The sequence below is a fragment of the Heloderma suspectum genome, chromosome 7 (genome assembly GCF_057233095.1).
Source record: "Heloderma suspectum isolate Gila_16-S chromosome 7, 16-S_ref, whole genome shotgun sequence".
In the NCBI taxonomy this organism is placed as follows: Eukaryota; Metazoa; Chordata; class Lepidosauria; order Squamata; family Helodermatidae; genus Heloderma; species Heloderma suspectum.
Genome location: NC_139464.1, coordinates 49,479,229 through 49,490,161, shown reverse-complemented (window position 1 = coordinate 49,490,161; position 10,933 = coordinate 49,479,229). Strand labels below are relative to the sequence as shown.

Sequence of the window (10,933 nt, the reverse complement as noted above, 5' to 3'; positions counted from 1 at the left end):
CTCTGCCGTCCCCTTCTCCTTTTGCCTTCAGGCTTTTCCAGCATCAGGGTCTTTTCCAGGGAGTTCTCTTCACATTAGGTGGCCAAAATATCTGAGCTTCAGCTTCAGTATCTGTCCTTCCAATGAGCACTCAGGGTTGATTTCCTTTAGGATTGACTTGACCTCCTTGCAGTCCAGGGGACTCGTAAGAGTCTTCTCCAGCACCACAGTTTGAAAGCATTGATTCTTCAGCGCTCAGCCTTCCTTATAGTCCAGCTCTCACAGCCATACATTACTACTGGGAAAACCATAGCTTTGATTAGACGGACCTTTGTCGGCAAGGTGATGTCTCTGCTTCTTACTATGCTGTCTAGGTGTGCCATAGCTTTCCTCCCAAGGAGCAAGCGTCTTTGAATTTCATGGCTGCAGTCACCGTCTGCGGTGATCTTGGAGCCCAAGAAAGTAAAATCTGTCACTGCTTCCATTTCTTCCCCTTCCATATGCCAGGAAGTGATGGGGCCAGATGCCATGATCTTCGTTTTTTTGAATGTTGAGTTTCAAACCAGCTTTTGCACTCTCCACTTTCACCCTCAACAAGAGGCTCTTTAGATCCTCTTCGCTTTCTGCTATTAGGGTGGTATCGTCTGCGTATCGGAGGTTGTTGATACTTCTCCCAGCAATCTTAATTCCGACCTGTGATTCCTCCAACCCGGCGTTTCTCATGATGTACTCTGCATATAAATTAAATAAGCAGGGCGACAATATTCAGCCTTGTCATACTCCTTTCCCAATTTGGAACCAATCGGTTGTTCCATGTCCGGTTCTTACGGTTGCTTCTTGTCCCTCGTACAGGTTTCTCAGGAGACAGGTAAGGTGGTCTGGTACTCCCACCTCTTTAAGAATTTGCCACAGTTTGTTGTGATCCAGACACTCAAAGGCTTTAGCGTAGTCAATGAAGCAGAAATAGACGTTTTTCTGGAATTCTGTTGCTTTCTCCATGATCCAGCAAATGTTGGTGATTTGATCTCTAGTTCCTCTGCCTCTTCGAAACCCAGCTTGTACTTCCGGTAGTTCTCGGTTCACATGCTGCTGAAGCCTAGCTTGTAGGATTTTGAGCATCACCTTGCTGGCATGTGAAATGAGCGCAACTGTACGGTAGTTTGAGCACTCTTTGGCATTGCCCTTCTTTGGAATTGGAATGTAAACTGACCTTTTCCAGTCTTGTGGCCATTGTTGATTGTTCCAAATGTGTTGGCATATTGAGTGCAGCACTTTAACAGCATCATCTTTTAGGATCTTAAATAGCTCTGCTGGAATAATTTCATCTCCGCTAGCTTTGTTGTTACTAATGCTTCCTAAGGCCCACTTCACTTCACTCTCTAGGATGTCCGGCTCAAGTTCAGTGACCGCACTATCATGGCTATCAGGGACATTCAGATCTCTCCTGTATAGTTCTTCTGTGTATTCTTTCCACCTCTTAATATTATCTGCTTCTGTTAGGTCCCTGCCTTCTTTGTCCTTTATCATGCCCGTCTTTGCACAAAACGTTCCCTTGATATCTCCGATTTCCTTGAAGAGATCTCTACTCTTTCCCATTCTATTGTTTTCCTCAATTTCTTTGCATTGTTCATTTAAGAAGGCCTTCTGGTCTCTCCTTGCTATTCTCTGGAACTCTGCATTCAGTTGGATCTATCTTCCCCTTTCTCCCTTGCTTTTCACTTCCCTTCTTTCCTCAGCTACTTGTAAAGCCTCATCAGACAGCCACTTTGCTTTCTTGCATTTCTTTTTCTCTGGGATGGATTGAGCTACTGCCTCCTGAACAATGTTACTGACCTCTGTCCATAGTTGCTCAGGCACTCTGTCTATCAGGTCTAATCCCTGAAATCTATTCCTCACCTCCACTGTATATTCATCAGGGATATGATTTAGGTCATACCTGAATGGTTTAGTGGTTTTACCTATGTTCAATTTCAGCTGAAATTTTGCAAGCAGCAGCTCATGATCTGAGCCACATTCAGCTCCAGGTCTTGTTTTTAGTGACTGTATAGAGCTCCATCTTTGGCTGCAAAGTATATAATCAATCTGATTTCGATATTGACCATCTGGTGAAGTCCATGTGTAGAGTCGCCTCTTGTGCTGTTGGAAAAGAGTGTTTGCTATGATCAGCGTGTTCTCTTGGCAAAACTCTATTAGTCTTTGTCCTGCTTCATTTTGTACATCAAGGCCATGCCTGCCTGTTTTCCCGGTGATTTCTTGACTTCCTACTTTAGCATTCCAATCCCCTGTGATGAAGAGGACATCTTTTCTTTGGTGTTCTTGCCATCTTATGTTTGGCTACCTCCAGCTTACCTTGATTCATTGATCTTACATTCCATGTTCCTAAATAATATTGTTCTTTACAGCATCGGACTTTCTTTTCACCACCAGACACATCCACAGCTGAGTGCCCTTTCAGCTTTGGCTCAACCGCTTCACTCTTTATGGTGCTACTTGGAAATTCCCTCTGTTCTTCTCTAGTAGTATATTGGACACCTTCCAACCTGAGGGGCTCATCTTCCAGCGTCATCTCTTTTAGCCTTGTGCTACGTTCCATGGGGTTTTCTTGGCAAGAATACTGGAGGGGGTTGCCATTTCCTTCTCCAGTGGATCACATTTTGTCAGAACTCTCTGCCATGACCTGTCCGTCTTGGGTGGCCCTGCACGGCATAGCTTATGGCTTCACTGAGTTACGCAAGCCCCTTCGCCACAACAAGGCAGTGATCCATGAAGGGGATACTGGGTTCCCTGCGAGCCAAAACATGGAGAGCCACAAGTTGCCCACCTGTTCTAAATCATACCCAAGATCTGTTGCCAGGGGTGGGGGGAAGAGAAGACAGAAGTGAGTACATGGTATGTGCAAGACAATACATTTGCTTGGGCATGAGTGTATTGCAAAATGGATGATCCATATTTTAATGAGTGAATATTTCTGTAACTTAAAGAGCTGGAACAAAAAAGTAAGTTCTAGCATTTCAGTCTTCAGATGTCAAGTAACATGCACTGGCTGACCTACTTGATATTTCCTGGGTTTGAGAAGTGGGAAACTGCTGTGTCCTGCAGTTTTGGGACACCACCCCTAACTAGTTGGAAACAAACTGTAGAAGTAGTGCCCTTACCTTTAGCCCCTTTGGATTATATTCCTTGCCTGGAGGCAAGCTATATCTGGCAAGGATTGATGGGTTCAGTTGTAAAGAGGACTTTATCAATGGAGAAGATGTGATAAAAACTGGCAATTTAGAGGGGAGGGGGTGGAATCCACCCAAGAGTATCAGTACTTGCTCCTTTTACCTCCGTTTTTAGAAAGGATTTTTCTTTAATAGGTGCATATACTGCTGACCATATTTTAAAGTATCTCTAAGCAGTTATCTCAGAAGGGGCCCTCTAGCCAATTTGTTGATTTGGTTAGGTGAAACAGCTCAGGGTTTCATCCACCTAGATGCTAAGATCTAGATTTTAATACTATGACCACGTTGTGCTGGTCCTATCAGCTTCTTAGGCTGATGAAAGAACGTCGAGGCTCCTCTGAAAGCCGGCCCCCTTTAAGATGCAAGGTGATACGACCACTTTCTCTGTGATGGCGCACTCTTAGCGTGGAAAGGGATTAAGTCACAAGCACGCGGCTGTGAAGCGGCCCTAGAATTTGACAACCACCTCAAAGGAGCTGAACCTGCCTCATCCTCAGGGCAGGTGCTCAAGACTAGCTGGCGGAAAGTTAAGAGGAAGCCTGGGCTCCTCCATTTTCAACTCAACACGCAGTTAGCATTAAACCCGGGCAGGGTGTTCAAGCAAGCGCGCTAATTCCCACCCCGCTTTAACGTGAAACATCGCGGCCCAGAAACAGCTTCCCCCGCTGCGCGGTTTTGAACGATCTCTAAAAATAGGGCTTCCCTCTCCCTAAAATGGCGGTTCATAAAGAACGGAAACAAGGGCAATATCGCATATATGACAGGAACTGTTTAGTTACACCACAGAGCTTTAAACGCTTGCCACAAAAGCGGCAAATAGGATGCTAGCAGGTATTTCTTTACACCTAGGGTACTCCTTGGGAATATAAATTCACTTCTTTATAAGTGTCTCGTGACCTAGCTATGAGAAATCCCAGCTCTTCCAAGTGATCGCGTAGTTGGCTCTGAAAAGAGCCTTTGGGTTTCGCGAATGGTTTCCGGGGCAGACGCAGGGGGCGGGCGGGCGCGCGTCCCTCAAGCCCGCTCCCCGCGGATCCGCCGGGCCAGCTGGATGTCCTTCGGCATGATGGTCACCCGCTTGGCGTGGATGGCGCACAGGTTGGTGTCCTCGAACAGCCCCACCAGGTACGCTTCGCTCGCCTCCTGCAGCGCCATCACGGCCGAGCTCTGGAAGCGCAAGTCCGTCTTGAAATCCTGGGCGATTTCGCGCACCAGGCGCTGGAAAGGCAGCTTGCGGATCAGCAGCTCCGTCGACTTCTGGTAGCGCCGGATCTCCCGCAGGGCGACGGTCCCCGGCCGGTAGCGATGGGGCTTCTTCACGCCGCCGGTGGCGGGCGCGCTCTTCCGAGCAGCTTTGGTGGCCAGCTGCTTGCGCGGCGCCTTGCCGCCGGTGGACTTGCGAGCCGTCTGCTTCGTCCGCGCCATCGCTTCACTTACGTGCACACGACGTTCGCTACCCCAACACCAGAAAAAAGCTAAGTCTACAAATGGAAGATTCCGTCGCCTGCAGCCATATTTATAGTCCAATCCTCCCTGTCTCTCGATTGGCTGATACTAGAAAACTTTGTCTCATTGGAGACTTTCTAGATTTGAACGTTCGCGCGTTGATTGGTGCGGAGAATGGACCGCCTACGAGCATCACAAGTTTCCCCGGCACAATCGCCAATGGAGAACCGGCTGCGTTTCGTGCTCGCTGCTGTATGGGACGTGACATAATTGGCTGCGGTTCTCTTCCGCTTATAAACACGGTGGTTGCGAGCGCTTCGTCCTAAGGTCCCTTAAATCTTCCGTGGGAGGTTCATTTTGGGGTGGGCGCGCGCCAATTTTTCTTGTTTTTGAGCGTTCACTGTACTTTTGAATCCTTCATACTTTCCAGTGTTCAGAAATGATAATAACAAGTCAACGTTGAAAGCCCAGTTTTTGAATGCACTCAGACTCCCGCTTCCATTTCTCGGAGCCTTACCCACCACGGATTCCTCGTAATGCTTTCCATCACATCCGTTTCAGGTTCATCCAGCGTTTCAGTACCTCAGGAGAACGGATGGCTATGACACAGCCAAAGTGAAACATTTTTAGGCTGCAATCCTATATACACACTTACTTGGGAGTAAGTCCCGGATCAATGGGACTTCTAAATTAACACCTCTAGGATTGCACTGTAAAGGTTGGAGTCCTAAGCACGCTTACCTGGGTGCAGGTAATTCAATTACCTTGAATTCAGCGTGGGTCTTCTGTGTAGACATGCATACAACTAGTCTATTAGGAGAGCATTCGGGACAGGGCATATATTCATTCTAGTAGGACTTAAATATGCGTAACCTTTGCTGGATCGTGGTCTGTGTATGTTTACTAAGAAATTGAATTGAATGTGGCTTACTTCCAAGGAAGTATGTCATGGGATGCAGCTTTAATGGGTATTTTTTCACTCGGTCACCCGTGGGGCTTCCTGTTTACAGTAACGTGGCCATGAGAAATTAGAATTATATACACACACATACACAGACACATATATGGCTTTGATGCCAAGCAGACTTCGGAATACACTCCTTGAAGAGCAAGATGGCTTGTTTCTGTTACAATGTATTGTGCGACTGAAACGCAACCCAGTCGCTCTCACAAGTCCAACCTTTGTTTTCAAAGGATTTGCTCTGAAAATGATACATTGTACACAATTTTCTTAGAATGAAATCCTAAGTCTGCGTAAAATAATATCGAGGGGTAAGAAGTCCTAATAGACGAGTTAATCTCTTTATTTTGTAGTTTAGAATTAAATTGAGGATTAAGCTCTTAAATTGCGGGGTGGGGTTTACATTATAAATATATCACATTAACTTTCAGTCTAGTGTATACGAACTTTACAATATTTTAATTCGATATTCAACAGCTTTTCTTTGGATCTGGCGCGTTGGTTAGGGCTTGGCTGATTAGCAATGGTGAATCTACTTTGTGGAAGTCTGTGTTACCTCCATTTACTTGGAATCTCTCTACAGTGAGGATATTAGCATAAAACACTCAAGTTATGCCCTGTTGCCGAGATGAGTGTCTGAAGACGTGATCTGCAGAGTTTTCCAGTTCTTTTTGGAAATTGTATAGCTTTAATTTACAGAGAAAAACAAAAGTTTCGCTCTTTCGAGGTCTCCCCAGATCCTGCATTCGGGGATTTAGAGCCCTTTTAAAAACAATATTTTTTATTTTCCTTTTTCAAAAATTAGACGAAGGAAAAGCGGCCCTTGGTCTTTTCCTCAGTTAAAAGATTTGATTATTTGGTAGCAAGTATTGTGCGAAAATTGCAATTTATTAACTCAAAAGAAACACAAACTGAGCGGTCGGAAGAGTCCCTTCTGCCATCCAGCAGGGCGGGTCCTACAGAGGACCAATCACAAGGCAGCTCTTCTCTATAAATAAACAGCGGCTGACCTACTTGAGCTCACTTTTCTTCTTTGGGGGTTATTTCAGAGCGTTCTCTCTCGGCAATCATGTCTGAAACGGCGCCCGCTGTCGCCGTCAGTGCCGCGGCTCCCGTTGTAGCTTCGAAGGCTCCTGCTAAAAAGGCGAAGAAAGCGGGAGGCGCCAAAGGGCGCAAGGCGTCGGGCCCCAGCGTCACCGAGCTGCTCACGAAGGCGGTGGCCGCCTCCAAGGAACGCAAAGGGGTGTCTCTGGCGGCGCTGAAGAAAGTGCTGGCAGCTGGAGGCTACGATGTGGAGAAGAACAACAGCCGCATCAAGCTCGGCCTGAAGAGCCTGGTGAGCAAAGGGACCTTGGTTCACACCAAGGGCATCGGCGCCTCGGGCTCTTTCAAAATCGGCAAGAAGCCCGGCGAAGGAAAGGAGAAGGCGCCGAAGAAGAAGGCAACCGCGAAAGCCAAGAAGCCCGTTGCCAAGAAGCCTGCCGGTGGCGTCAAGAAGCCCAAGAAAGCCGCAGCTGCCAAAAAGAGCCCGAAGAAGCCGAAGAAGCCTGCAGCGGCCAAGAAAGCAGCCAAGAGCCCGAAGAAGACGAAGCCGGTCAAGCCCAAGAAAGTAGCGAAGAGCCCGGCCAAAGCGAAAGCCGTGAAGCCCAAGACGGCCAAGCCCAAGACGGCCAAGCCCAAGACGGCCAAGGCGAAGAAGGCGGCGCCCAAGAAGAAGTAAACATGGCCCGCGCGTTGCCGCTCTTTCAAAAACCCAAAGGCTCTTTTAAGAGCCACCCACTCCATCAGAAAAGAGCTGTTCTGCACTTTACTGAGACAGACAGACACATTCTTGCGCGTGTTTACCCCGGTGTAAACCCTGTTTAGTGGGGCTTCCACCATGGAGAGTTACAGCGTAGCAGTGTTCTTAAAAGCTTGGCAGTTCAGTCGATGAAATTAAGTGGCTTCTGGTATGGTGATAATTAGGATTTATTTGGGTTAGGCGGGCAGGGACCAAGTAAAGGGGTGACGAGAGAAAACCTAAGGCATAGGTTATTCCCTAGCTGCAGTGTCACAATCTATTTCTGCTTCTAAGAGGTTTAACTTCACCCCGAAGGGCCTTCTCATTGGGCTTTGACCCCCTTGAATAAAACCATGTTGGAAGCGTCCTGGAAATGTGTAGAAGAGCCTTTGCTACCTGGTTACACAAGGGGCCTGGCCGGGGTGGGGAGAAGACCCACATCTATCTCCGGTATTGAGGATTTTTACAAATGTAGGCTACAATATTATGCATATTTGGGACCATGTCCCATTCAGCCCAGTGGACCTTACGAGTAAACATGTATAGGATCGGGTTCTAATTTATTTATGAGGAAACAATCTTGTTCCATTTACAGTGATTTGTATACCCAGAAGTGAGTCCCATTGAACTCAATGCTTACACCTAAGTAAGCAGTCTTAAAAAGTATTAAAACAAATGTTTGTGGAAAATCGCTGTCAGGTAAATTACATAGATTGGAGCTAAAAAAAGCGTTAGATTCTGTTTTACTAGCAAGTTCTTAAAGGGCTGCACGTCTCACGGAAATGAACTTTTCTGGGTCACTAAAAGCCAGATGTTTTTCATGTTTTCTCTGAGGTTCCATTGAGTTTAATGGACTTACTTTCAAATAAAAGTGAATCGTGGATTTCTATTTAAAATAAAATAGGTGTATATTCTTTCGGTGGCGGTGGGGAGGCTAAATCTCAAAATAACTTTCAAAATGTGTGTGTTGTTTTTTTTTTTTGTGAATGAACATTACGCTTCGGCCAGGTGGAATTGCAGGTCTTTCCTATAGTCGGTGTGACTTGTGATTGGCTCAAATCGAGACATTAGCGAAACAGCCAATGGGCACTACGTATCAAGTTGTCCAATCACGAAGGCTATAAGCGCTCGGCCATAACGACTGCAACTTTACTCCCAATAGAAAATGCGGAGTACAATCCTCTCATTTGCATAACGCCCATATAAAATGAAGCAGCGTTTGATAGTTCTCTGTTGTTGGAGAGCGTGTTGAAACGTAAAGATGCCGGAGCCAGCTAAGTCGGTACCGGTTTCTAAAAAAGGATCCAAGAAAGCTGTGACAAAGACTCATAAAAAAGGCGATAAGAAACGCAAGAAGGTCAGAAAAGAGAGCTACTCTATCTACGTGTACAAAGTGCTGAAGCAAGTTCATCCGGATACTGGCATTTCATCGAAGGCCATGAGCATCATGAATTCGTTCGTGAACGATGTTTTCGAGCGCATCGCCGGCGAAGCCACCCGGCTGGCGCATTACAACAAGCGTTCCACTATCACCTCTCGGGAGATTCAAACGGCTGTACGGCTCCTGTTGCCGGGGGAGCTGGCTAAACATGCTGTGTCCGAGGGCACCAAGGCCGTTACCAAATACACCAGCTCCAAGTGAATGTTGCATCCTTGGATTTTGACCCAAAGGCTCTTTTAAGAGCCACCTATTTCTTCAGCGAAAGAGCTCTGCGTTCACTCGCATGCACCCTTCAACATTAATGCTATATTTAAACATGAGTTATCTTCTCTGCTACATTCGAAAGCTTCCAGTAATATTTCTGTCCTGGTGTTGATTTGTCGTGGTTGAGCTACAGAAATACAGAATGTAAGCAACTGGCATCCTCCCTTCTTGAGATTTACACTTTGACTTTAGATGGTCGCCGTTTATTTATAGCCCGAATAAAACCAGATATATTCCAAATACATTTACAGGCAGAGACAGAGTGACAGCTGCTTGAGGAAAATCGGTTTGGGTACAACAAGCCGTGTCCTAGCAGCAGCAGAAAATTTGAAATACCCGCGCTTTGTAGGGATTGGTCAGTTCTGGGAGGTTCATCGCTTTTCGCCCAAAAGCTGCGGCTGAAGCCCCGAAGAGACCAAAATTACTTATTAGGATTATAGATTATTTATTAGTACCCCTGTAGTGTGAACATTTTTTTAAAACAACCCCACTGGGAAATGGGTGGAATGCCTATTCTTAGAACAGCTTAACTGAGACTCTTCCCTTTCTCCGTCCGCCCGCTTCTTCCCATTTCACGGGAAACCATTTCCTTGGGTTTATTACATAGATATCGGTACATATATGTATATAATAGTAGAACAGGGGCAGATATCCGCCCTACTTTCTAAAAAATACTGTATGTTGTGTGGGAAAACTCAGAACACAGAAATGTTTTTGCTACGTCTAAGAAAATTAAAATAGTGGAATTCCTGTGAGAAGCTTTAGGAAAATCGATGCGAGTCTGACATGTCTTTGAAACACGTATAGTTTAACATTTTAAGACATCGAGGTAAAACAAAATAGGGGAAAGGCTAATCAAGGAAGAGGCTTAAAAGAGGTTTAAAAAAAATCAAAGCGCGCATTTTCAAATTATCCAATAAGATTTTGGTTTCCTACTATCAGCCAATCAAATATGCGAATGTCTCCAATGGGGAGCGTAGTTTTTCTCGCAGCAGCCAATCAACGGCGAGAAGTGGTGTATAAATTTTGCCGCCAGAACTAAAGATTTAGCTATTTCGTCTCGGCGAAGCGATGGCGCGGACGAAGCAGACGGCTCGCAAGTCCACCGGCGGCAAGGCGCCGCGCAAGCAGCTGGCCACCAAAGCTGCTCGGAAGAGCGCGCCCGCCACCGGCGGCGTGAAGAAGCCCCATCGCTACCGGCCGGGGACCGTCGCCCTGCGGGAGATCCGGCGCTACCAGAAGTCGACGGAGCTGCTGATCCGCAAGCTGCCTTTCCAGCGCCTGGTGCGCGAAATCGCCCAGGATTTCAAGACGGACTTGCGCTTCCAGAGCTCGGCCGTGATGGCGCTGCAGGAGGCGAGCGAAGCGTACCTGGTGGGGCTGTTCGAGGACACCAACCTGTGCGCCATCCACGCCAAGCGGGTGACCATCATGCCGAAGGACATCCAGCTGGCCCGGCGGATCCGCGGGGAGCGGGCTTGAGGGACGCGCGCCCGCCCGCCCCCTGCGTCTGCCCCGGAAACCATTCGCGAAACCCAAAGGCTCTTTTCAGAGCCAACTACGCGATCACTTGGAAGAGCTGGGAGTTGGTCTGTGTCTAGAGGGTTCCTAAAACGCTTATTCGTAAAAAGGAGTTTCTGCCACGTGTTAAGAACGTGGTTGTTCAGCCGGGCATTTTGGGTGGGTTAGGATAATTTTAGAAATGTGATGTTTTTAATGTAGAATTTTATTGTTTTGAACTTTTTATTGTATATCGCCCAGAGTGGCTGGGTGACCATCCAGATGGGCGATTAATAAACTTAATAAAATAAATGTCTACTGGGGCTTGCTTTCAAGCA

At 46.8% G+C, this 10,933-nt stretch overlaps 4 protein-coding genes across 4 annotated transcripts; 3 read left to right on the top strand and 1 right to left on the bottom strand.

Annotated features, from left to right (window-relative positions):
- Window positions 1–3,959: 3,959 nt before the first annotated feature.
- Window positions 3,960–4,732, bottom strand: LOC146339739 (histone H3). Its single transcript, XM_084810105.1, has one exon. It carries the CDS (start codon window positions 4,626–4,628, stop codon window positions 4,218–4,220), a length of 411 nt encoding a protein of 136 aa, XP_084666231.1. The 5' UTR covers window positions 4,629–4,732; the 3' UTR covers window positions 3,960–4,217.
- Window positions 4,733–6,629: 1,897 nt separating this feature from the next.
- Window positions 6,630–8,291, top strand: LOC146339738 (histone H1-like). Its single transcript, XM_084810076.1, has one exon. The coding sequence runs from the start codon at window positions 6,680–6,682 to the stop codon at window positions 7,328–7,330; it is 651 nt and encodes a 216-aa protein (XP_084666202.1). The 5' UTR covers window positions 6,630–6,679; the 3' UTR covers window positions 7,331–8,291.
- A 72-nt stretch (window positions 8,292–8,363) lies between these two features.
- LOC146339737 (histone H2B 7-like) lies at window positions 8,364–9,041 on the top strand. Its single transcript, XM_084810078.1, has one exon. It carries the CDS (start codon window positions 8,652–8,654, stop codon window positions 9,030–9,032), a length of 381 nt encoding a protein of 126 aa, XP_084666204.1. The 5' UTR covers window positions 8,364–8,651; the 3' UTR covers window positions 9,033–9,041.
- Window positions 9,042–10,163: 1,122 nt separating this feature from the next.
- LOC146339736 (histone H3) lies at window positions 10,164–10,933 on the top strand. Its single transcript, XM_084810077.1, has one exon. It carries the CDS (start codon window positions 10,167–10,169, stop codon window positions 10,575–10,577), a length of 411 nt encoding a protein of 136 aa, XP_084666203.1. The 5' UTR covers window positions 10,164–10,166; the 3' UTR covers window positions 10,578–10,933.

What these genes read in the sequence shown, in the direction of transcription:
- LOC146339739 (XM_084810105.1), bottom strand. Translation starts at nt 4,628, where the DNA reads ATGGCGCGGACGAAGCAGACGGCTCGCAAGTCCACCGGCGGCAAGGCG.
- LOC146339738 (XM_084810076.1), top strand. Translation starts at nt 6,680, where the DNA reads ATGTCTGAAACGGCGCCCGCTGTCGCCGTCAGTGCCGCGGCTCCCGTT.
- LOC146339737 (XM_084810078.1), top strand. Translation starts at nt 8,652, where the DNA reads ATGCCGGAGCCAGCTAAGTCGGTACCGGTTTCTAAAAAAGGATCCAAG.
- LOC146339736 (XM_084810077.1), top strand. Translation starts at nt 10,167, where the DNA reads ATGGCGCGGACGAAGCAGACGGCTCGCAAGTCCACCGGCGGCAAGGCG.